This window comes from Hetaerina americana, unplaced genomic scaffold (assembly GCF_022747635.1).
Source record: "Hetaerina americana unplaced genomic scaffold, ioHetAmer1.1.p SCAF_22, whole genome shotgun sequence".
NCBI lineage: Eukaryota > Metazoa > Arthropoda > Insecta > Odonata > Calopterygidae > Hetaerina > Hetaerina americana.
Window position 1 is genome coordinate 7,565,347 of NW_027286786.1, and position 27,750 is coordinate 7,593,096.

The following is a 27,750-nucleotide window of genomic DNA, read 5'->3' on the forward strand; positions in this document are numbered from 1 at the left end:
CGCCGCTGTGTTTATTTCACATGCATCCATCACCACCTCTCAACACTTGTCTCCGTCTGAAAAATGGACCGAGAAATTTCCCATACACCCCATTTGGGACATATTGATAAATTCCATTTCTTTTCTTGCTACTTCATTCCTAGAATATTTATGTTCATTCGATTCTCAGACCTTAGGAAGATCAAAATAGATAAAGAAAAAAAATTACAGAATTAACGTTAGCAACTTACACTGCAAGAATCAAATTTTTCTCTTGATTTCGTGTATTATTTCAACATAATATGGTATGCTGTCTTCGGTTGATTCCATGGCTATTCACTTTCGTCTACAAAATCAAATGTTCTACATGTTTTTAAAACGTTCAATGCTTTGAACGTACTTCCCATCCAATCCCACTTCCCGTGAAGCACCACGCGCTCAGTGCTCCTGCACTGGAGCGGTCCACCACATGAGGAGCGTGAGGAAGTGTGAAATGTAATCATATACTTTCTCCATATTCTGAAATATGAGGTAAATGTCACCGCAAAATACCCAAAACTATGAAAACAAAGAAACGCACGTATACGACTCGGATTTTGCTGAGGCATGCAGAAATTCATGAAATTTATGAAAAAAATAATCGGATGAGTTTTGTTCGGGTTCAGGAATAAATCACTAAACAACAAAGAATTGAGTTTTTTCTCTAGAAAATATTTTCTCGACAGTTTTGTAATGAGTGTATGTGCAATTAAAAATGCTCTAGCAAGCACCACCACAAGAAGCAGTCGTTTTGTTGTATTTGTGAATAATATATTAAAGTTCGTGATTTCAAATCAACAGTTTCATTTTCGGATCATTTTAAAATGTATTCTTTGATATTCCTTTGTATTTCCTTTATGAAGTTTCCCTCAACAGAGATTAAGAAAAATCTGCTAGCCTATCCTAGTGGCAGCTACTCACGAACCGCGACCGTTAAAGAGCGTTATCGATTGGCAATGGGATGTTGAAGACAGTGATAGAGGGGAGAACTAACGTTAGGCAAGCGAAGAAGGGGCAGGAGTAGGTTGGGGATGTTGGGCGGGATGAAGGAAGTATGCCGAATCGAAGAGGGGCTTATTTGTTACGGTTGGACGTCCAGTCTTCAACATCACATTGCCAATCAAAATGGCCTTCCTCCTGCCTCCTTTGGATCCTCCCAAAAATCCCCTCTCCTCTCCCACCATGCCCACCACTTCCTCGCTTGTTTGCCTTCCTGTCCATTTAATCCTTTCCATCCTTCTCCACACCACAAAAAGTTAACCCAAATTAAAAGAGGGAGTATTTATAGGTCCAAATAAAATGAAAGATTCCTACATATTTTAGAACAGGTTGAGTAACAAACGATAAACGCTTGTAGCGAATTCAAGTCAGTGTGTGCAAACTTCCTTGGCAGTCATAAGCAAATAACTATTGTTAAACTTTAAATGAAATAGTAGCATCTTTTTAAAAAATTAATTTCTATACGTCACCAAAAGTACAATTACTTGACTACCATCTAAAGTTTTCCCTCTACATTATTGGGCGACAATAACGACGAGCATAGCGAACGATGTCATTTAAACGATTCTGCAATTTACAAACGGTTTGTGAGAAGATGGAACAACATGTAACAATTATGTAAGTGAGATATACTTCTCTACGCATTAGAGTCAAGCTTTAAGCAGTAAGAAGGGCAATAAACTAATGTTAGATAAAATAATGGCAACATCCTTGATTATTTAGAATGAAAAAAGAATAATACTTTTTTCTCCGGCGCGGTCTCCTACAGCATGCATGATCCCCACCCGTTCATGGGAAACATAATATGTAAAAACTGTGGTTCTGCACTTGATATCTCTAAATTTACGTGATCCGCCATAAAGGCGCAGGGCAGGGAGTGCAGGCACCAGGTGGGCAGCGTTAGGTAATCTTCTAATGATTCCCAACCCAACTATAGAAGCATTTCTGTGTCGCTTTTCGTTTTGTCAAACCTCTGAACCTCATCAGTTTCCCAACTGAGGCCTCTTTCCGTTGGATCCCATTCACCACGTGCCTTTTCTAAATGGGGCCTCATAAAAGCCGGGCGACAATGCGTCTAATGAATCGCCATTGTTTACTTGCTTGCTCGGAGATTCAACCCACGTAGGAGGCCATTGATAAGTCCTCAGTGATAGTCACACCTAGGCATTTTACCGAATCAACCATTATTAGATCAACTCCAACGAATTTGTACGCAAAACCCGGGGATATTTAAAAGAAATGAACCACCGAAAATGTGTTATGGCTCTTTGTCAATCCCCATTTTGTTAACCTTTTCGAAACACTATCGAAATCATTTGCTAGCATTAATTCATCCTCATCAGCATAGTATCCCGCAAGCCGTCACATGGACGTGTGGTATGGGGTGTTAGGTCAACAGTCATAATACATCTAATCCAATACTTGGGCAAGCACATGGAACCCCGAGATCCACTACCACGAGGGCACATGGAAGGGGTCGACTAAACGCACCATTCATGCGATATTCGTTGCACGCTTTACAATCGTCATTCTATTAGTAACCACTTCGCTGACCACACTGAGAAGAAAAATAAGGAATCCTAGGGTAAAGAGCTAGGGCTAACATGCAACGCCGTCAACAACTATTAGGGAGGAATTCACTCATGAAGGACGGACAATTCACAGATTTATTAGTTCCACAAATGTATTTATTATACACGACACCCCGCCATGGTTGTCAGCCGTGAAGTGAGTTGAGGGGAGGTGTAACTTGGTTCTACCGATTTTCTCCTGTACCACCTTGGTGTTTTCATATTGCGCAGTTGTCGCGATTAGTACGCGCTGGGAACGTGTTTGAATATTTACGTTCGGTAGTCTCTCTCTCTCTATTATTTAAGGGCAGTTGTCTATCCTGACATGTGATTGGAGGGCTGATTTATACCATTTACTGGATAAAAAACCACACGATTGACACCTTCGCAATAGGTTTTCCAACCTGCTCTGAGTATTCGCATTTCTAAGGGTTTCCATCCCAGACCTTGTAAATGTGATGATTTATGTTCTTCCGTAAGAGTATTCACGAATTTCAGGAATCCTTTGTAACTTGTTCAATTCTGTAGCCCGTGTTTTTTTTAATGGATGCCATATGCTCGCCGCATACTCGATGCGGGGTCTCAATAAAGATAAAGAACGTCTCCTTCACTTTCTCTCCTTAAATAATGCGTGCGTGCTTCCCCATGTAAGATCGGATGCGATGGGGACACCCGGCATTTTACGTGGTCTCCAACGTTCATCCGAAACATCTGCTCGAGTTTTTTATTATTATTATTATTTGGGATACATTGCTGTTAGGCGATAAGCCGGGTGGCAATGACATGATATAACAAACAGTAGTCATTCTTAAAACATGGTGGTCATTTTTAAAGCATAATGGTCCATTTTTTAATGTTTACATCAAAGTCCCATTAACGACGAATGGTTTAATATGGTAGTTCAAAAGTCCACCAGGGAAGAAAACATGCTCGACATTTTTATGGTTGGACCCCTCAACCATTTTTTTTAGTGTAGATGGTTTTCCTGGAGAAAGTGTCCACTCAGCAGTGTATTCAACTGGTTTGGCATATTACGGTAAAGGGAGGTACGGGAGACAAAAATAGATTTTGGCAAACAGTGAAGGGTTTCAAGAGTTTTTAAAAGCAGGTTCCCGAAGTTGGCAGATAGGGGAGCGACCTTGGGGGGAATTAGGGAAACATTTAATGAGGTAATTATGGAGCAATAAACATCCCTTTATAAGTTTTGAAAGAGAACAAAGATCCGGAATACTACAACAAAACTACAAAGATATGCATGAGAACATTGAGAAAGGCATAAAGATTAAGAAATGAAAGTAAATAAATGTCACAAAATTACAGCAATTTAGTCTGTAGCTTAAATGGAGAAAAATGTTTTTATTAATGAAATTTCGGAGGACAATGCAATGAACTATTATATATGCACAACAGGAAACACCTGAGCATATTTAAAATTGACAGGGAAAGGGGAAAAATACCAACACGGTTGAAATAGTAAATACATTCAACTCCTGTTTTAAGGGTGTTTTTCGGGGTAAAGGAAATGAAGCGAAAGGTAAGGTTTGCGTGGAAGGTTCAGAAATGACAAGAGAACTTGGTATGGGCGACAGCACCAAAACAACTCACCTCCGTTCACATACATGTATTACCACCATGGACTCTTATTTTGTCATAGAAATAAGGAAGATAAAGAAGAGTAAGTTAGTGCGACCAGAAAAGATATCCATTGATGATCTAAAAATGGGTGACACCACAATAGCTCCCTATCTGCGTCATTTACTCAATGACACAATAACAACGCCTTATCTAATGATTGGAAAAAGGTAATAGTATGCCAATTATTAAGAAAGGAAATGCAGCCATTGCTAAAATTACAGGCTGGTAAGAATTCTACACCTACACAAATACCCCGCGATCCACCAATTCGGCGTGGGGCATGGGGTGCAAGCACCAGATGGAAAGGGTTAAGGGAGGGTGCTCTAGGGGTGATAGAGAGGGGATAATAGAATCAGACTTTCATGTTGGTCTCTATTCATAAGTTTGCCAACTTATGACCTTTCAATCACATCCATATTGAAGAGGCAGAAGTAGCAGATTTCCACAGTATTTCTTTAATCATATGCGACCAGTTATTGGCCACTAATATCACTCAAAAATGCTAAATTATTTTCCTTAAATATCCAAAATTTGGTCCATTCCAACAACCCATATAGTAGTTTAGTGAAAAATGTTTTTGATTGATATGAATTGAAATACTTCCCTATGAACCATGACGTGGTGGGAGGGCTTGGTCATTATGATGGCCACTGGTGGGAGCAATGACATGTGCTCCTGGAAGAATCTCCCATGCCAGATAGGTCAAAGGTTAGGAGTAAAACACTATAGGTAGCCTGAGCAGCATCTGTTCATGAGTGAGGCAGCTGCAAAGGCATTTGACCTCAGTGATGCCATTGAATGAAGCAGTCACATCCAAAACATTATTGATGGAAAAAAACAGCATTTCATGAGCCCTTACGGTGGATCCCCAGGTGCTGTGTGTACGTGGCAGTGTTGCAGTGGGCGCAGGGTGGGAGGTCTACATCACCTGCCAGCAAAATAATGGAAAAAGGATCGCTGACTACATTCAGGTGTAGAGGACTAGAGTGGTCGTCTATTCAAACACCAACATTGGTTGAAAACAAGATGCCCTTTTAAAATACAACTTCAATACAATGTCAATACATTGGCAATGCAACAGATGAGGTAAAGGAAGTTGATGCCGTGACCATTGATCTTTCGACAGATTTTGACTGAGTGCCTCATGATAAATTAGTGACATTACACTCAAGGGTAAAGCAATGGATAAAAAATTTTCTTTATGGTAGAATCAAAAAGTGAAAATAGGGGTTGGCTTCTCAAAGGAGGTAGGTGAATGCTATTGCAGGAGTCCAACAAGGCAGTGCTCTTTTCAGTGCAGGCAATTAAAGTACTTTTTAGGCTAATAAGAAATTAACAAGGAAGTAGTATAGATACAAAAAAAGGATTTATAAGGTTCTGGTTCACCCTATACTTGAATATTTGTCCAAAGTATGGGACCCATATGGGAGGTGGAGTTTCCTAAAAAGATATAAAAAGGGCAACAAAAGGAAGCCAGGCATGTAGTCGACATGCATTAAAGATAAGATAACATAATGGACATGTTGGGTATTTTGATATGAGAGGGTTTGCATAACAAAAGAAAGAGGATGGGTCAGGGTCAATGCATAGAATTGTTAGTGAAGAATGATGAAGGGTGGAAAGATTTATGGAATGAAATACGTAGGAAAACCAATATACTTATTGGGAAAAACTGACCACAGTTTTAAAATGGACCACAGTTTGAAAATGGATAAATATTAGACTGTGCATTATTTGTATGGTATGACGGTATAGGCTTCATTTTGCTATGATTAGCTTAATGTGTAGCAGATTAGATTTGAAAGTTATAATTACATTCAAGCTATTGTTTAAAGTTTCATAACGATGTTAGGGATTTGTTTTAATAGTACAGTTGCAATATTACATTTTTAATTGACCTACTTTGAAGCCGATAAAAGATAATGCTTTTTTATCTTCACAGTCCAGGCTTCATTGGAAATACCGGAATGCAAAATATTTTCCAGCTGGCCTTCCCTTTCCCTTACAATTTAACCAAATATGCTGGAGAGATACACATAACCACTGGCATTCAATTTCTAATCAAAACTTTTTTCAAATCTTGCAACAGCAAAAAAAGATTCCAAATTAACACACACGATTCCAGAGATGTCAGTTGGCATTGCTAAAACTCCCAGTGCTCAATTGAAGATCAGTCATGAGTAAATCTTGAATAGACAGGTATGACATACTCTGAAGGCAGTAAAACAAGCTTTCAAAGTGAAATCTTTAAATGTGTAAAATCATCAGTGCCACTAAAACTATCAAGTTTACAGGAAATAACCCAAGGAAATGGAAATTATTTTGCAGTATCTGAAAGAAAATTTTAGGGCAAAAACTACATATATAGTATTATAATAGCATTTAGTTACTTAAGAAAGGAGATGTGGGTCAACTTAAATTTTAATACAGGCTCAAAAATATATGAACAAGTTTAAACCGCAAACACTAGATCCTTAAATTGCTCCAATTTTGCCCATCTTCATTTAAGGCAGAGGGTTTTTTCATCTACATCTACATCATTACCCTGCAAGCCACCAAAAAGGTGTGTGGCAGGGGGTGCAGCACCAGGAGGAAAGGGTAAGGGATGAGGGGGTTAGGGTTTTTCAAGTGGATGGGGAAAGGTGGGGGGAACCTGCAAAAAAATATATAAATATACTCATATAATCATGTGCAGTCCCTACCTTGTAGGTTAATACTTATTGTGTCAAACTGACTCCTCTGGAATTTCGATTAAAAGCATACTGGTCTCTTATTGTTCTTGGAAAAAATGGCCATTTAAACCTGTCTGTCTTGCAGTCAATCTCTCTAATCTTATATTCGTGATCCCTCCGCCCGTAATACGTTGGGGTTCGTATATATTCTTGATGTCATCGGAAAAGGACTCATCTTCAAATGCTTTTAATAAGTTTAATCTATATTGTAAATGTATCAGATGATACACCGTCCAGGACGACTGTTTGAACGTGATTTTTTTTTAAATTGTCCAATCCAGCATATAATACTCCCGTGTATTCTATAAGTTTCCAACTTCGCGAGTAACTTGCAATGAGGGACTTTATCAAATTCCAGGAATATCGCATCAACTGGAATATTACTTTCACCGGAATGCATTATGTCATGAACAAAGAGTGCGAGTTGAGTTTCGCAGGATCTACCTTTACGGAACCCGTGTTGGTTAATAATCAATCAATCTTGGCTATCAAGGTACATCATTATTGAACTAACAATGATGTGCTCAAGAATCTTACAGGAGATGGAGGTGAGCAATATTGGCCTGTAATTACTGGGGTCCTCCCGGTCTCCATTTTTAAATATGGGTGCCACAGAAGCTATCTTCCAGCCGCTTGGCACGCTTTCTTCTGCTAATGATTTCTTAAATATTATTTCAAGATAAGGGGAAATTTCAGACGACAGTTCTTTACACACGCAAGCCGGTATCTCATCAGGTTCCGGAGATTTGTTGGGGTTGATGTTTTTAAGGAGTAACTCTATTCCGCGGGTGGAAAAGTCAATTGCTTGCAATGGCTGCGGAAATATTTTCGGAAAGTTCTCTGGTATATTCTGGGAGCATTTGTTGAAAACACTGTGGAAGAATGAGTTTAATATGATGGCTTTATCTAACTACTTGTAACTTTATCCCCCTTTTCGTTGTTCAATGAGTTTACGGTGGACTTTTTTCCCTGACATAGGACCAAAACATCTTTGGGTTATCATTTAAATGTTGACCTAATTTTTTCCTTTTGAATTCCGCTAGTGCCTTCCTGAAGGCCCTCTTGGCAGTGGACTTAGATGCTTTGTAATTCTGTATGGTTTCGTTGATTTTATCAGGGGAGGAATCTTTAACCGCGTTTTTCATTCTGGCATGGCACACCCTTTGCCGTCTTAGTGATTTCCGTCCTTGTACCAACCTTATTCCTTATATATTCCTTATATACCTTATTCTCTCTTATATATTTGCTAGGTTTTTTCAATGACTGCAGATGCCACGGAGAGTAATACTGTAATTCACTGGCCACAAGACCCACCCTGATTTTTCAGATTAGAATTTACAAATAATACTTGGATCAGACAGAAAAGGATCGAATTATTTTGGTGTTAACACTTAATATTTAAAAAATGTATTGTTACAATAAAAAATCAGCAGCCAAATGTATTTCAACGTTTATTCCTCATAGAATCCGAGTAATTTGTCGACAATGCTGTTAAATAATTTCTGCATTCATTTTCACTGGGGTTGTCGCTTCCCTCATTCACAATGTCATATTCACTTCGACGTAGAACATTGCCAATACCACATTTTTGAAAAGACATTCAGGTAGCCTCACTTTTAACTCTCAACCACAAGGGCTTCTACAATCCAAACACGAGGCAAAATCCAAGACTGTTTCATTCTTGCCTTCATTGTGACATCATGAGTTGGTGCCTTTTAACCTTTCTTTCAGATAAAAGGGGCAATTTTTGAAGCAGTTCCAGTGCAAGGTTTGACCATTTAGGAGGACATGTACATAAATTATTTTACTCGTATCTCTGAATTTATTCAATCCACCTTATCCGTCATCACTCGGTCAAAACGCCTTTTGCCTGGCTTGTTTCAATGCTCTGAAGTATAATTCACGACTGCAAGTTTATATGCAATATTGTATGACAATCTTGCCTCTCAAGATCCCAGGAAGTTATTATCTTTATAATTTTTTATGCAAAATTTAGATTCTGTTATTATTAAAATTCGTATTAAAAGCAACCAATTTCTTTACCTTTAAGATGCTCCCATACGAATTAAGGTTGAATGCCAGTAGTCTCCCAAGTTTATCAGGAGAGATACATTACATGGTATTAGCAGTTGGGCGTCATGCCTTAAGCCTAAGCCACATTGAGTTTTGCAGTGGCAGCACATGCGAGATGAAACTAAATGTGCTACGTTGTATACATTTACAATTTATTTGGATATTTTAAGATGTACTTTCATGGAAATATTAGAACTGTATTGCTTACTACAGATCCAAAACACTGATACTGTCAAAATTTGTAATAAAGGCTACCATTTTCTATGCCTGATGTGGGAAAAATGCTTGATAGGGGGTATGTCTCCAATGAATCTTCTTGCGCTCATGGTTTGAAGTTATATTAGAATACTGTATATCCCCAGCCCATAAGATACAGACTGAATTCAGAGAGCATTTTTAAGTAAAAAATGTGCATCTTGTGAGCCAGGAAATACAGATGTTTGGCAAGTATCTGTGATCCAAGGGGGAAAAGATTGATCCAGGGATCAGAGAAGGTTCAGCGAAAACTCACTGGATTTTCTATAAATCGCTGTAGGGAACCAGAAAGGGCGATGGGATGCTGGAGGAATTAGGATGGGAGCCTCTTGATTCTCAAAGAAAGCAAAAAAGACAGTTTAAGGAAGGGGCAGAAGACTGGAGTTTTCTAGAGACAACAATGGAATTGGTATGGTGTCAAATCATACTTATCGGTGGATTCAACCGACAAGATAAAATATGAGAGATATTAACCATTTCAAACAGATTCAGGGACTTAAGTGTTCCCTCGTGCAATTAGTAATTGTCATAACCCAAAAGGCGTAAAAAAATAAATCAACATGAAAACTTAACTTGATAAATTTGTAAAATGCAACAATTATTGCATGATGTATATCAGACTTGAATTTGGTTGTAAGACTTTGTCAGATCAGTGTTAGTTCCTATTCAAAAAAAGGTAGACTGAGATACAGGCTGCGGCGACCTAACTTCCAATTTTGAAAGCCTTTCGCATTTGAAAAAAGTAATTCATGCTGCCATACCCTGCATGTGAGGACTACAGAACAATAAGTTTGATTTTGCATGGAGCTAAAGTGGTTCTCAGGATCATCAACAAGAGGATGTAGAGAAGGGCAAATCATAATTGGGGATTGATCCGTTTGGACTCGGGAAGGGAAGAGGCAGGTATGATGCCATGGTAATAACGAGGTCTCTAATAGAGAGAAACAGAGAATGCAATCAGAATGCATTCATCTGCTTTTTAGATTTCAAGAAAGTGTTTAATAGAGCGCAACACCCATCTTGCCAAGGTTTTTTACACACCCATTTTTGTGTAAAATTGAAAACACTATACATAGTGACGTGGCTGGGGCCTCAAATATTTTGCTTACTTTGATCCATGGATCATTCAAAACTAAATTGTGGATTTTGCCAATAATTTCCGAGGAAGCCACTTCCACTGGACCACTGCACAATGTTCATCATTTGAAGATGTACGACCAAATTTAAAGTCATTTACCAAATTATAAAAAATAATTAATCCTCTTCTCAATGAGACCATATTGATTAATGGGGAATGTTAGGTTTATTTTATCATTTGCACTACACGTATGTATGGTGATCAGTTCACAGTAATTAGTTAGTAAACTTACTTTTCTTTTATTCACAAAAAAATAGCAATTTAAATCAAGCCATTCATCTCAAGTGTATCAACAAAGCAAAAGTTCAAATGGCTGAGTTTCCACGAAGAGTTCAATACCATGTTCTACTAAGCATTCTAACCTATCTAACGCGCCTTGAATAGAGAAATCCTCACCTCCCATTAGTCACCAAGGAAAAAAGAGGATTTAAGAGGATGAGAAGCCATGTTGGATATTAGAGGAGAGCAAAAGGTGAAAATCATTTAGAGTGATGAAGAAATCTTTGGGGCTTCAAATACCTTGAAAGAATGGCGTCTCCAAATGGAATCATTGGGTAGAAAATTGGCATAGATAGTCAAGTCATTCAGCACTGAGCAGCGAGGTTACTCTTTCTCATTACATGCATAAGAAGCACCTCTGAGATGAGTGTTCAGCAGGGAATTAATTAAATACCTACTAGAAAACATGCCCTGTAATAGCTACAAGCAACAAAATGTTTTGTGCATGTTACTTAAAGCTACTCCTCACAACGTTACACACCAGATCTACAGGGAAGGCATTATTAGCCTTACAAGCTGCAAGTTATATTTAGTTATTACTACCAACCCCATTTATTCGATTGATACCATTGTAGCTTGACCACTAATACTTAGAATTCTGATTAGTTTACATTATAATTAGCAAGGTCAATAACTGGAACCGGTTTGTAATCAAAATGGAGATGGAACACAATTTAAACATCTTTACTCACAACACTTCATGATACCATCTCTGTAAAATTTTGATTAGGGTTTTTGGTTGTGTGAAAAAAGTGAAATGAAATTGCATATAATAAAGCAGACAACCAGAATTCTTAAACAAATGCTTGTATTGCATAGAAATCTTTGACTAGATCACAAAATGTCAGAGAACAGTTTGTAAAACTTACTGCAAACCCACTTCTTCCTCTGAGTACACATAAATATTAAAGCAATAATGCAAGTAAAAACAAGAGATTATAAAACCTCTGGCTCACAGTTTGTAATTTAAAGTAAAATACAATTTACCCCCCATTTATAAAGGTGGAAGGATTGCAGCACTTCATCTAAACTGGCATATTAGTTTTCCATGATAAATATGTGTTCCAAAAAAGGGCGACAAGCTGGACAAAAAGGACTTGATATTGAAGAGGCATGAAGTAGAAATTCACTATCTGCACAGCAGGCCACACCTGAAAATATAAATTTGAGAACTATCAGAGCCAACCTTCACCAAAAATGCCTGAAACAGCACAAATAAAGCTTCAATGTCAATTATTAAGCTCCTAAAATACATTAAAACATTTTAACTCTACAAATATATCCTTCAAGTCTTAAACAGTAATATAAAGCAGGTGGAACTGAAGCAATGCTAATTTTGAGAAGTAATGGTTTACTGCTGTTTCTACCCAAACTTACCTTTGTAAAATACGCATGCATATGTACAGAATTGTACCAGAATAAAAAATATAAAAAGATTAATAAAAAATGAAAATAGTCACTCAAAATATTTATATTTCAACCGGCCAACTTCATCGGAGTGCAAGGAGAAATTCATTTATCTAGTAGCAGTAGTAGGTGTTAGTAATTTATTAATTTTTTATTATATTTTTACACTAGTATCTGTGTACATATGCATGTGCATCGACAATATTTAATGCCAAAAAGTTATAATTGCCTCAAACCATTTTGCTGCATTTTGCAAACTTCAGCATCAAATCCTGCTTTTGAGCCATGCCGTCAGTTGGCGTGTCTAAAATTTTAGCCAACTTTTTCAGTCCTCTATCAAACTTTCCACCGATTTTTCTTATCTCCCATTTTTGTCAATCATCTTCATCTTTTCTCCTCTTGTATTGAACACCCTTCTCTTCTCCAACCTATAGCCTTTCTCCCAAAACAACTGATCGTCACTCCATCACTGTTCAATTATGCATTCCTCCCAGTTAGTGCGATACACCTGCCACTCAAAGAGTTCCTCTAGAGTAACCAGCAGTTTGGTAAGGCCAACTAATTACAAATCTTCAAAGTGTCTTCACCAATGTCTCACTGAAGGCCTCCGACAGCTTACCATATCGTGTCAGCGAACCAAAACCCAAAATTTGAAATCTCATTTAATGGAATAGAACGTTTGCTGAAAAATATTAAGCCCAATAAATCCTCTGGGCAAGATGAAATGCCCACTCGTATTTTTAAGGATCAAACTTTGGAAATCGCGCCATATCTAGAAATCATATTTAAGATGTCGCTGGTAGATCACAAGGTTACCAGAGATTGGAAAACGGCAAACGTAACACCAATATTTACAAATATAGACAAGGAGAAACCGAGCACTTACAGACCTATTTCCTTCACTCCATTTTGTGCAAGGTTATGGAACATATAGTTACTAGCTCGATTGTCAGACACCAAGGATTTTAGATCATAGGCTTCCGCAGCTGTTGAGAGATGCAGAGGTGGTTCTCGGGTTAGACTGCGTGAGAGACACTGTTGGCACATCGTTTCTCTCCCATTGCTGGGAGCGTCTTCAGGAGCGAAGTTATCTTGCGTGCTCATTCCGCCGGTATATATACGTCAGTTCTCGGTCCTTTCACTTTTTGACCGTTAGGGTCTAACGGCCGTTGGTTGGTAAGGGTGGGGGTGGGAGGCTGTGTGTTGCCTTTCTCTTTTTGACCGTTTGTAGATATTTTTCCCCCACGCAAGAGGCATTTCCAGGTGCTTGGTAGGTGGAACCCGTCGTCTCAGTTAAAATTCTGTGGTCGTCTCATTATTTCAATAGACTCACGAATTAGCCTGGGGAAGTAGTATTGTTTTTTCGCTAAGACTTTCGTGTTGTCGAAGTCTATTTTATGCCCTGGCTCCGACATGATGTGCTCCGCAATGGCTGATGTTCTCCATTGTTTGTTTTCCACAGATGTTTTGTGTTCTTTTATGCGTGTTTCTATTGCACGTCCAGTCTGGCCAACGTAGCTTCCGCCGCAGCTGCATGGCACTTCGTACACCCCTTCGGTCAGTAGAGGGGGGAGTTTGTCTTTGGCTGAGGGGAATACGTCCTTTAGCTTCTTCACCATGCCGAAACGGGTTACGACATTTTCCTTCCTGAGGATGCATGTTATTCGATCGGTAGTGCCTTTTACATAGGGAAGAAGGGCGAACGCAGCTGGTTTCTCCTTCCTCTTGTTGTCGGGTTCTCTTTTCCTCACGGCTCTTCTGATGAAGGCATTATCGTAGGCATTGTTTCTCATGGCTCTGTTCAGGTGTTTTTTCTCTGCCGGGAGCGATTCTGACACTATTTCTGCTCTGGAGAACTGGGTTTTGATGACGCTTGCCTTTTGCTGAGGGTGGTGATGTGAAGTGGCCTGGAGGTAACGATCAGTGGGCGTAGATTTTCTGTACACTGAGTGGCCGAGAGTTCCGTCTGACTTCCTCGTCACGAGTACGTCAAGGAACGGGAGGCGTCCGTCTTTCTCGAGTTCCTTTGTGAATGTTATGGCCGAGTTTATGTTGTTCAATTCTCGGTGGAACTCCTCTAATTTCTCCTCTCCATGTGGCCAGATGACGAAGGTGTCGTCCACGTAGCGTAGCCATTTGGGAGGGAGGTTGCAGGATGAGAGCGCTTTCTCCTCGAGGTCTTCCATGAATATGGTGGCGATGGCAGGAGACAATGGTGATCCCATGGCCGCTCCTTCCGTTTGCTGGTATATTTCGCCGTTCCATAGGAAGTAGTTATTCTCCAGGCAGAATTCAATCAGTTGACACACACACAACCTCCCACCCCCACCCTTACCAACCAACGGCCGTTAGACCCTAACGGTCAAAAAGTGAAAGGACCGAGCACACAAGATAACTTTGCTCGTAAAGACGCTCAACGGGAGAGAAACGATGAGCCAAAAATGTCTCTCACGCAGTCTAACCCGAGAACCACGTCTGCATCTCTCAACAGCTGCGAAAGCCTCCGATCTACGATCACTCGCATCTACGGGGAGGGTATTTACAGCAAGACAAGGAGACTGGAGTGTCTCCGAAAGAAGAAGTGCATGCTGCTATCCTCCCCCACCTTTCTTTAACGCTGCAAAGATTCTGGCACTCTACCGAACTGTGTCAAAATCACGCACCATATTCAAACACCGAAGGCCAATAGAATTTTCCAGCAAGCTTCGGCCTCCCTTCTCAAGGAACGCATCAGAAACACCAGAATACGACTTCTCCAATGCGGGAGTGAGTTATACGCACTCCACTTGGAATTATCGGCGACGATGAAGACGGAGTACTGGGACCTGCTTGATCGCATCACCACTGCGAACAAAGTGCTGCAGTCAACCCTCACCAAGCAGTGCAATAAGTTTGAGAATCTCCACAAAAAGCAACACAAACAACCAACCTGTCTCAACCCCAGGACGGTTCATAACCTCACCACCCGTGAGGTTTCAACGAAGCAGCCACAAGCGTCTTGGCGGAAGGCCTCAACTTTGCACTGGCGCCACACCGTGTTCCCATCGAAGAAATCATCACGGGCGTAGAAGCCGCCATCAGGAATCTTCCGAGAAACACAGCCGAAGATGTACGAACAGACGTCACAAGCATGTTACAAAAGGCAAAGCCACCAACGGCGAACATATCAAGAGAAGAACGCAAAGCCATCAAAGAACTGCAGGCAGACAACAGCATTCTCATTCTCCCGGCCGACAAAGGAAACGCCACTGTGGTAATCAAAAAAGGAAGACTATGAGAAAAAGGTCTCAGAGCTGCTGGAAGACGACACGTACGTAAAACTTAAACATGACCCCACATCCAGGATAGAACGGCAAGTGAGAGACCACGTAAAAAATCTTCAATCCAATTGGAAGACCAGAAGAAACTATTTCCTTCCGCCTCCAGACGTCCACGACTCTACGGATCACCAAAAGTTCACAAGGGGGATATCCCACTGAGACCTATTGTCAGTAGCATAGGATCACCTACTTACAAGTTAGCCCAGTTTCTCGCTAGAAGCCTCAAACCCTTCACGGGGAATACGAAGTCAAACGTAAGAGATTCATCCCACTTCATTGAGATTCTGGGATCACTAAATGTCTCCCCATGTCATATTCTTGTGAGTTTTGACGTGGTGTCACTTTTCACGAAGGTCCCCTTGTGGGAATCCCTGGCCATACTTCAAAGACTCACCAGCAAAGGACTACCACCAGACTTTCCAAAACCAGATGTTGAAAATGTATCATTAGCCCCATCCTGCTATGGTAGGAGAGATCATGCCAATAAAATTAGAGAGAGATCAAGTATAGAACAAATAGATTTAAGATGTCATTTTATGTACAGACGATAAGGGATCAGAATAAGATTGCTCGACCGCGGTAGGGTCATATTCGGGTCAAAATTAGTCTGGTGTGCATTCACCCCCTGCCACACACCCTAGCGGTGACTCCCAGGGTACTAAAATAAATAAATGGGAGAAGAACAATATTGATCCAAACAAGACATAGGAAAAAAGGATGCAATTGGTCTTTTTAGAGTAATTGGTGAAAGAAACGGGGGAAAAAACAAAAAAGTATGTCCAGTGTACACTGACTTGGAGAAAGCCTTTGATAGAGTTAGGTGGGACAAATTAATGATGATTCTGAGCCTAGCCTATCTATGGCAAAAGATGGATTTACTAAGGAGAACCGACTGATGGGATCTTTGAAAAAGGAACTAAGAAGGAGATAGGCAACATTTAAAATCTGGAGTGTGATATTGTATGGATCAGAGACATGGCCTTTGTGGAGAGATGAATTGAAAGAAATAAGATGCCTTTGAAACGTGGATCTGGAGGAGGATGGAAGGAAGTAGAGAGTGGGAGGACAAATTAGAGAATCAGGAGGTAGTACAAAGGATTGGAGAGGAGAGAGCATTAGTGAATATAATCAAGGAAAGGAAGGCCCATTAGTTAGGGCACATACAACTTTTTAAATAAATATCCCTTCCATCTTTCTTGAATCTTTTCTGGTTCAATTAATATGTTTCCTAACTTATCTCAGACTGGAATCACAGATTTTCCCTTCTAACTTCCTGATGGTGTCTCAACCTTTCTGTGTTAACCATCCATATCCTCGCACCCTCTCTTCCAACATGCTTTTTTGCTTTATTGGTCACTCCCCTCAGATTCTTATTCAATTCTTCATACCTAACCCTGTACTAACATTCCTTCGTTTCCTTCTCTCATCTATCTTTCTAATCATCTAGTCCACAATACAGGGGTTTCTGGCCCTTTTTCTATAGTTTTGTTTGTGGCCTTTGGCATTCCTTTTCTGATAGGATTGCATTTTTCTTCTATCGCACCCAGCTCCTTTCCCTCACTCATGATTTGCTCTAATAATATTCCAGACTGTCATGCCAGGCAATGTTTCCACATTCCATTTCCTGAACTTACTTTCCTGTTTTATACGAGGGTCATCCGGAAAGTAGTACCCGTTCGTGCCGCATGAAGTGCTGACGACGCGAGTAGCCGCTGGACGAGGTCAGATAGCTTCAGTGGCTTGTCTGCCTTCTCTGAGCCAAGTTGCGTGACGCTAGCATTGCCTGTGTTGTTTCTGTGATTGTTTACAATGTTTAAAAAAATTGAGAACGCCGCCAGTTGTGAAGTGAGGGCAGTGATTAAATTCCTCAATGCAAGAAACGTTCGCCCATGTGATATTCATCGCCAATTAAAGGAGGTGTATGGAGACAATGTAATGGACAAGTCGTCTGTTCGGCGGTGGTGTCGCAACTTCAACATGGGGAGGGGGAACACACACGACGATGAGCGTTCGGGGAGACCGTCTGTCATTACAGACCAACTGGTGAGCTCAGTTGACGAATTCGTGAGGAACGATCGGCGCGTCACAATTGATGACATCTGTGAGCATTTTCCCAATGTTTCTCGAACAATTGTTCATGAAATTGTTAAACACCATCTGCATTATGCAAAAATTTGTGCAAGATGGGTCCCTCGCGTATCTCAATGAGCTGGCGGCGAAGGACTATGCAGCAGGAATACAGAAACTTGTCACACGTTATGACAAATGCCTTAATTTGCTTGGAGATTATGTTGAGAAGTAGTTTAAAGTATCCTCTTTCAAATAAAATTTTTTATGTTTGTTAATATTTACTTTTGTGTCTTTATTTCACGAACGGGTACTACTTTCCGGATGACCCTCGTATTTTTGTATCGGATGACACTCTTCATTATTACTAAATTATTATATGAATCCACAATTGCTTCAGGGAAACTGTGTGAATTAATCATCCGTGCCAAGCCATAACACAGTCAAACTGATATTTCTCCTGGATATCCAAGAATTTTCTATGCATACCTACAACTGTTGCCACGTTGAAAATGAAGTTGTCACTGTGATTTAGCCCCATCTCCTTCAGAACTCTATTGGTTTCTCCACAAGCTCATTCCTTGTTCCTAAACTGAAGACCCCTTCATCACAACAACCTCTTCTTTTGATTACCATCAGGATCCAGCCCCCATTTTCTTCAATATTATCACCACCCCTCACAGGCCTTCCTCCCACACATTGTATTATACCCAAGTCATCCCTCCTATCCTTCCTTCTACCTCTCAATGCACAGCCCTAAAATATCTATGCATCCTCCCTCAATCTCTCGCTTTATATTCTCTACTTTTCCCATCCTCAACATCATCCTAATATTCCCTAAGTTAAGATAAGTCCTTTATTCTAACTAATTTGGTCCTCTTCTATGTTTTCCTTTCCACTTTTGCTTTCCAAGAATTTTGTCATTTGACAACTGTTCCATGCCTCCCCTGCTGCCGGGCATGACACACAGCATATAGGGCCAAGATCTGTAGTTGCCAGGACTCACTGATATTGCACGGCCCATCCTCCAAGTCTTGTGATGAATAATTTAGGTGGTTTCCCATTGCTACCCTAAATAGTGCTTCTAATCTGATTGCAAAATCACGGCTTCTGCCAGCACAGCACTAGCGGTCATCAGAATGCTTAAGTCCTTCCACATCCATGGAGAGGGTTTAGCAGTCTATACGAACAAAATTAAAATAAGAAAAGCATGCATTTATTACACCATAGTGTCCTCTATTTCATAAAGAATATGTGTATATGTAAAATTCTATGCGAGGCATCTATCAGAAGAGGGTGGTAACCATTTCTTTGGGCAATTTTTTTTTTATTTTTCAACATAATCTCCTTTCAACTCTATACATTTGTCTCAGCATATTTCCAATTTTTTAAAGCCATCTAAAAAGTAGGATTTTGGAAGCTCCTCAAAATAGGTATTTGTTTGATCGATTACTTCCTCATTAGATGTAAACCTTCTGCCAAACCATTTCTTTAAGTCTGGAAATAGGAAATAGTCAATGGGGGCCAAATCTGGTGAATATGGTGGATGTTGTAATAATTGGAACTTTAATTCCATAATTTTGGCCATTGCAACTGCACACCCGTGCATTATCTTGATGAAAGAAAATCTTTTTCAGATGAGGATGCTTTTCTTTGATTTCTTTGCTCAGCCATTCCAATAGTGATGCATAATACTCTCCTGTTAACGCTGTTCCCTTTTTCAAGCAATCAATGCAGATGATTCCGCGAGCATCCCAAAAGACCGTGGCCAACCTTACCGGCCAACTTGACCGTCTTCGCTTTCTTTGGAGCCCATTCACCTTCAAAAATCCAGTTTTGATTATTGCTTTGTCTCTGGAGTGCAGTGGTGTATCCATGTTTCATTAACGATTATATATCGACACAGAAACTCATCAGGTTTGCGACGGAAAAGCGCCAAAACAACCTCAAGAGTCGACCACATGTTTGCATTTATTCTCTGCTGTGAGTGAGCACGGCACCCATCTTGCCGAGATTTTTTTTCACGCCCAATTTATCGTGCAAAATTGAAACTACACTACCTTGTGGTAGGCCTATAGCTTCAATTGTCAATCACTTAAAATCATATCGTGGATTTTGTCAATCATTTCGGGGGTAGACACTTCCACATGGCATCCAGATCTGCATTCATCTTTTGGGGATGTGCGACCACGTTTAAACTCATTCACCCAATTGTAAACAGTTGCAAACAAAGGAGCAGATGTGCCATGAACTTCGTTCAACTCAGCTTTGATTTCTTTCGGCATCAACCCTTTCGAATATAAGTGTTTCATCACTGCTCAAAACTCATTTTTATCCATTTTAAATATACAAATTAAAGTTGTTTACTTCAATCGATGACGATAATGAAACTATATGATGGATACAGCTGAAACTTTAACAGCCGACTAGTTAGGAGTGCTATTTAATGGAAAAAATTTATTTTTGATACTACAGGCGCCATCTCTTCGATTTTGTAAGAACTTATTGTACCACCCTCGTAGTGAGAGAGAGAGTTAAGATTCAAAATGGCAGCACCAAGTACATCAAGCTATAGCTGCAGCTCCTTTGAAATACAATTAGACTCAGAAAAGCCAGTTTTCCACTAAATGTGTACCTGTGTATATCATTTTAAGCACACTAACTTAAGCGACATAACATTGAAGACACTCAGTGACTGTCGAGATATATACTGCCTCATAAACAAGTTTAATTTTTCCGACGTGACTGCTAAAATTCAGCTTCTGAAAACTGAACTTAATGCATTTTAAGTTAAAAGAGGCATCAGTTGCCCACTCACGAGTGATACCACCGGTTTCAGCACTAAAAACCTTCATGATCCCATTAAACCTGATCCTTGAGCTTGCCTAACGAGTGAAATATCACATGCAGCTGTGAAGCCTTGGATGAAAGTACAGTCAGTCCTCTTCAGAGAAGGAATGATGCCATCTCGTGCGTGGTGCCTTGTATATACTTGTTTGTTTTGTAATGGACAAATGTTGAGGGGGAGGGTGGTTTGGGAAAGGTTTTGGTGGAGGGTGTGAGGAATGGTCATGTTTGAGGAATTTGTTATTTGGGGGGGGGTGTTAGGGGGGGGTATTAGGGGGGGGGGGGCAGAAAGCAGTTGAGCAGATTATAGTCAAGGTCAGCCAAGTCATTAATGGTGTTTTTAAGGGGGGTAATTTTGGTGCTTTGCTTCGGTGATTAAGGATGATGAGCTGGGAAGCAGGTCATGGTTCATGAGTTTGTTTTTGGAGCAGTGGATACCAATGCTTTCACGGTAGTCTAACAAGTGGTTCGGTACTGTGCTGATAATTTTTATATTTTCCACATCAATATTGTGTGAATGTTGATGAATGTGTTCCGCAACAGCCAATCTTTCAGCAAGACCTAGTCTGTGGCAAGCCATGTGTTCTTTAACCCATGTGAGAATGTTTGTACAAGTTTGTCCATTCACGATTGGACGGGACAACTTTTCTCGTACATGCCCGATTTCTGGAGTGGATCGATGGGATCTTTTTGGGTTTCCTACAAGTGTTTTGAGCCTGCTGCTGGTGAAGAACACAGGATTTCTACCATGTTTTTTTTACAGATCAATGCAAGTCCTTTAGTCAAGGTGGGGTAGAAAGGTAATTTTACGTATTTCTTTTCATCTGTGGGCAGAAGTGTAGTGCTGTCATGAAGCAGTTTTTTTGTTTTTGTTTCTTGAGGATCTTATCAATAATGTTTGGTTTATAACCATTTAGAGCAGTGGCTCGTTTTACGTACTCCAGTTCCGATTGAAATTTTGCTTTGCTCAATGGGACGTTAACAAGTCCATGGACTAGGGAATTAAGGGCCACGTGCTTGTGTGTATCATATTCTAAAGAAGACTGATGTATGTCATTGTTGGTTTGCGAGGGTTTTCCGTAAATTTCGAAGGAAAGTTTATTTGTATCAGTCCAGTTGTCTCGAATATCTAGGAATGTGAGGGATTGATTGGGAGAGATTGATTGGTTTCCATTTCATGGGTGAAGTTAATGATAAGATTCATGAAGTTTTCACGGGTCTTCGACCGGGTCAGGGGTTCCATATTGGCCGATGTTGCAATGCCCAACTCAAGCATCAAAACATCGGCCAATATGGAACCCCTGACCCGGTCGAAGACCCGTGAAAACTTCATGAAGGATATACACCGGGGAATCACCAGATCTTACTAATGATAGGGTATTGGCCATTGAGTTTTTCCAAGTGTTCTAGGAAGGCTTTGTTTGTAGCATAAATTGCAAAAATATCAGTATCTTGGCAAAGTGGCAGGGAAATAGTCCAAAGTGGCTTCACAGTATTTTTTCAAATTTGGTCACGATGTTGGTTAACTGTTGAGTGAGCCATTTTGAAATCTTATACGTGGGATATTTGATCGCGGAAACGATGGGACACATGGAAGAATCTTCTTTGTGTTCTTTGGGAAGGCCGTAAATACATGGGAAAATTGGGTTGGATGTGGCCAGTTTAAACTTAGGGGCCTTGTCAATAAGGAGCTTGCAATTGGCAATTGTGGATTTTGTATCTTGGACCATTTTATTGAGGGGATTTCTAGTGACTTTGGTGTATGGTCCATTCTCAATGAGCCCTGTGCGGGTGAATGCTTGCAATGGGCGAGGGTCAATGCTATCTAGACACCTTAGCTAGAGTATGTTTTGTTATTGCATGTTGGTTAAATCGTTTGTTTTTTCCTAACCCACTATAATTTATATAATTTAATTTCATTTTTTACTCAGAATATTCCCTCACCATATTCTTTGCCTACCGTTAAGAATGTGGCTGGGTTTGATCTTTCCCATAATATTCATAAGGCCATAGTTACCATTCCTGTTGATTCAACATTCACCTTTCATGAAGTTCAATAACATTCCAATTTCCAAGCCTGTAGACATAGCCAACTATTTTGATAGTAAATTCCACCAATTGACAACTACATATACTAGTTTACCTATATTTAGTATGGCAAATACATACTCCTCCCTCAATTAAAAGCATCTGCCTTAGATCGCTTGCCACACAAACCCACTGAGGTTAAAAATATCACACTATCTTTTGCCAATATATGGTCTACTGGTAGTGATAAGGAACCTATGCCTATAATAAAGCAAACTGCTAAGCTCACATCTACTTCTCTGTCAGACATCTTCAATCAGTCAATTTTCAAGTCATTTTCCCAAAAATCTGAAATTATCTGATAACCCCGGTCCATAAAAAAGGATCATACAGTGATTCTAATAATTATGGACCACTATGGCATTGCTATTATTTTCTCAAAAATTATGAAAAACTTTTTTCAAACCGATTGAACTATTTATGGCATTTTAACTTACAACAATCTCCCCAGCATGGCTTCATTAAGGGGAAGTCAACCATCTGTGCTGTCTTTCAACTTGTGGTCGCTGAGGGCTATCCAGCCAGAAATAGGTAATTTGGATCTTCTTCGACCTCCCAACAGTATTTGATACATTAAATCATAAAATTATGTGTTCTAAACTATCAAATTGGAATAAATGGCAATTAATAAATAGCCTTAGCCTGATAAATAAATGAAAAAGAAAAACTTTGTTCCAATCCACCACTTTATTTCAGGTACGACTAGTTTGGACGCTACGGCGTCATCCTCAGGTACTGTACCTCAGTACCTGAGGATGATGCCATAGCGTCGAAACTAGACGTACCTGAAATAAAGTGGTGGATTGGAACAAAGTTTTTCTTTTTCATTTATTAAAATGAAATTCCACATAGTTGGGGCTGAAACTATTGAGAGCCTTAGCCAGCATAAATGCCTTGACAATCTTATCATAAGTAAATAATTCAAATAAGTACCAAAATCAAGGCTGGTACTAACATTCATCGCTCCAATCTGCCCAAGTCAAATCATGGTGTGTCACAGGATCAATGCTAAATCCATTTTTATTTATTACTTTCATATTTGACCACCAGTTTCATCTACCCAAGAGTAAAAGGACTTTATTTGCTGATGATACTTCTATATTATGCTTTGGTGATCAATTTTTGAATTATTACATGTTCCATACATCTGATGTACAAGCACGAGTGACTAATTTATGAGAAATAACTTACAATTGAATGAAAATAAAACCAGTTTTACAAATGCTCACGTTGAAATCTGTCCTCCATTTCCAAACCCTTTTCTCAGAACTGACACTAAACAATAAATCCGACAATCTGGATCTGCAAATTTTTTTGGACTGAAACCAAATGATACTCATCCCTGGCTATCTCCCCTAGAGGATGCCATCATCAATGGCAACAAGAACTTTCATTATCCATAAAATTATTCCAAATACCTCCTTAGAGGTCCTATAACTAGTACATTATGCCAAAATACATTTAGATCTGTCCTATGGTGTACCTTTCGGGGGAACACTATAGTGTTTTGTCAAAGGCCTTTTCCATGCTGTTTCTTGAATTCAAAATAATGACACTGCTGTGTACATTAATTTTTATTGTGCATTACTAGTAAAATAAAAAGAATCCAGGTTTGTTTTTGCCTGACCCCTCTGTACATTGTTACTCCACGCGTGGGAGAGAACATACATTTAATGCAGGTCTTATGCCCCATCTAAGAAAGGTGCTCACCATTCAGCTTCACTCATTTTCAACAAACTGCCGATGTATATAAAATTGAACCTACTTAATATGTTTAAAACTGAGCTTTATGAGCTGCTATTGAAGTGTAGATGAGTTCAAGTACTAATTTGTGCTTGACCACAGATTATTATTATGTATGGGTGTATTTGTAGTGTCTTATCTAAAGAGAAAATGGGATTGACTTCTATATATCATTGAAGAGTTAATTCGGGGATTTTTCTAAATTCTATTTTGTACATACTTATGACCACGCTCTATTTCGTATGCCTGACCGAAGGAACGAAATAATATTAACATTTAAAACACGATCATGCGGTCGGGTTGAATGCAAATACTTTCCTAGTAGAAGTAGTATTTAGGGGAGGCGACCGACAGCTGAGGTCATTTGCGCCAGAGGGGATGGAGGGGAAAGGATGAAGGGTGGAGAGAAACCCGGCGTCGGCATTAGCCTACTCTTAACGAAAGTCGCCAAGGGGTCCGCAGCTTAACGTCCCATCCGACGGACGGCGTACTCCCTCAGTGTGCCCTCCACAAAGCACCTCGAGTGGGGATCGAGATACCTCCGCACTATCTCGATAAGACTTTCCTTAAAGACTTATAAACATCCATACATAAAATTATATAAAATTTATATATATAAAATAAATTATACATTAATATTTCGAATGGCGGGTTATGTTGTTTATAATACCTTATAGTTTGTTATAAGAATATCCAAATAGTCACGTTCAAGCTTCTCTCTTATACTAGTCCAGGGTTTCATTTCCAAAGCTCCAAGTAACACAACAAAGCATGCCAAAAAATTTGGAGCAAAGACAGCTTGGTCCACAAAAACTTTCTTCAGGACTGCAGTAGTGCCGGTCTTGCGTTTTGCAATGTGCTTATCGAGGAATCCATACCATGATTTTAGTCCGGGTCCCTGTCGGTGAAGATCTTATTGTTGACAGATATAAAATAAATCTCACTGAAATTCATTAGATCTTTTAATAATTAACCATATCCCGTAAAACAATAGAAAACTATGAACAGATACGCAAGTAGTTATCATGCATGTAGAAATAAAAACTATCAATAGATTTAATGGTGAATAAGAGTGCGGATACATATTATTTTAGATAGAGCACCAATAACAAAAAAAATAAACCCTTACAGCAATGAAAACACCTATTCCGAAGAACCTGGCTGTTCTCATGAAGTCATATTCCTTGTATTTCTTTTTCTCGATCAGGGTTTGTGCAACAGTGTCACCGAGACCCATGAGAACACCTAAAGGAGAAAGACTCCATAAGGTAGTGCCCTTTCCCAGTTCCGGGATTTATATATGTCTTACCTGTTTGTAAAGCTTGAATTTTCGTCGGATGTTTCATTAAAATCCTTTGATAAGCTTTGATAATAGAACTCATGGTTCTTTGAAATTTCAGTAAGTTTAAAATATTATTTTCCAAATAATAGTGTACACATTACAGTCACCGAATCATAATTTAAATGAAATCACACTAGATCGTAGACGATGTTTCATTCTTCCATACCGCGCGAGATACTTTTAATAACGGAAGAAACGATATCAGCGGTAACGATTCTATCGACCTTTATTCTCTCTCGACTCTGTCGATTTACAACCTATCAAATTTAATAGATTTTTAAAGCGTTTCTTTTCAAAGCCCTAACGGAAATTGTTAGATAATCTTTGTCCTTAATCTCACCTTTGAACGCAAATATAGCAGTGATATTTTGCGAACTTAACCAAGTGTGCAATCTTTTACGCATTTCTATCTGTTTAAACGCATTCACTGGTGACCTATTGACAGCCGTACACGGATATCAATTTCTCATTACGTAAATGTTAAATTGCATAATTTGAAGAGGTTAACCAAAATGTCAATCCATGTGCTAAGTTATAAGGGGCGTCAATCATGCAGAATTATTTCTGAAACACTCAATCAGAAAGATCGTTTGTTCCATCGGTAGATAAGGAACCAAGCTGGAAAGTGAAAGATTTCACCAAGGAAGTTTACTTCCATGGTGCGAGGAAATGTAAAACCGCCACTTGGTCATTGAGATTATCTTAAGAAGTAAGAAGGTATGCATTGTTTTCAGTCTTGGAATCGATAATATTGGAGTTAAAGCCTGAGGGTTGAGTGATTAATACAGTCGATTGCAAGGAGAGGAAGACCTTGTTCACCTTTCAATGCATTACACATTTTTAGCCACCAATTCTGACTAAGCCCATTGACTTCAAGGGCGAAACTCCTATAAGAAGGGCTTTATAGATTTTGACTCTCAAAATGTTCCGGAATTTTAGTACAGGGAATGTTTACAATTAATTTTGCAATCACTGATATTATGGTGATGATGGTACAGCGGTTGGGGACAATTTTATAAATTTTGTTAAACTGACATTACCGTGGAGAATTATAACTATCCCAAGAATAGTTTAAATTGAAACATGCATCATATATAAAGAAAGAGGATGGGCAATGAATTGAATGACTGACTTAATTGGATTACTTGAGAAACCAGTGATGCCTCTACCTATAGATTTTTTCTCCACTTTATATTGATTGTGACCATGTTACTGAAGTTGAATATGGATGATAGGACACTTCTCAGTAGTGCCATAGCATTGTAGCTTGAACTTATGATACTTGACTGAACGGTTTTCAAAGAATTAACTAAGTAAAATTTCTGGGTCAATAAGGACATGGGCTTAATTTTTGTAGTAACCTACACCTGTGCAGTCTAAAACATGTCCACATTTGAGCTGGGCTGCCAATCCTTTTTATGCAAATATTGAATCTACTAGATATAAGCTAACTACTGCCAGTGCAATGACAATTGCTGGGAGGCATAATTACAATATCCCTTGTTTCAGATCATCTGATGATACTTTTTTGGCTTCAGACCAAAACAGCTTTTCAAAAAGTCACCCAACTCAGTTAACTGCATACCAATTACCTCCCTGATGGATTTGAAATGTTATATTGGTGGTGTATATTGAACCAGTTTACTTTCACATTAGGGCAGTCATTTTAAATTTTTAGTACTCTTTGATGCACTTATTTCCCTTTAAAATCAGTCATTTCCAATTAAAACAGCTTAACTTCACAGTCATAAAAAACCTAGTGGTTCCTCATCCATTCCTGAGATTCAGTGATCAAAGGAAAGTGTGTCCAAAGTTCATCATGAAGACAAACAATCACTCACCGAGGGCATTTAAACTAAAAGTAAAAAATTTAAACTTAAAGTTGAAAGCACTGAAAAAGGAATATCATTTAGCAGTACAAAATGAAATTATAATGCTTACACTGACTTAATTAACAGCATCTCCAATGAAGGTAAGCCCTCACCTGGTCTACAACCTTAAAAATGTTGGCCAGGCTTGTGCATTCAGATGACCGAGTAGAGCTTTGTTGGCAGGAGTAATGATAATTGCTCCTGGAAGGGCCTCCCATGCCAGATAGGTAGAATTTTAGGAGCGAGACGAAAGGTAGTCTGTGCAGAGTCTGTTCCTCAGTGAGGCAGCTGCAAAGGCTTCTGACCCTGGTGGGGTCATGTTAAAAACACTATTGATAAATGCAACAAAAAAACACCTTAAGTAA

The 27,750-nt window shown here is 39.4% G+C and overlaps 1 protein-coding gene across 1 annotated transcript; it reads right to left on the minus strand.

Annotated features, from left to right (window-relative positions):
* Nucleotides 1–10,567: 10,567 nt before the first annotated feature.
* On the minus strand, nucleotides 10,568–25,792 carry LOC139689291 (mitochondrial inner membrane protein Mpv17-like). The gene is made up of 4 exons (XM_071586359.1): nucleotides 25,482–25,792; nucleotides 25,302–25,417; nucleotides 24,843–25,070; nucleotides 10,568–11,851 (listed from the first exon to the last, which is right to left on the minus strand). Exons 1-4 carry the CDS (start codon nucleotides 25,552–25,554, stop codon nucleotides 11,726–11,728), a joined length of 543 nt encoding a protein of 180 aa, XP_071442460.1. The 5' UTR covers nucleotides 25,555–25,792; the 3' UTR covers nucleotides 10,568–11,725.
* Nucleotides 25,793–27,750: the final 1,958 nt, after the last annotated feature.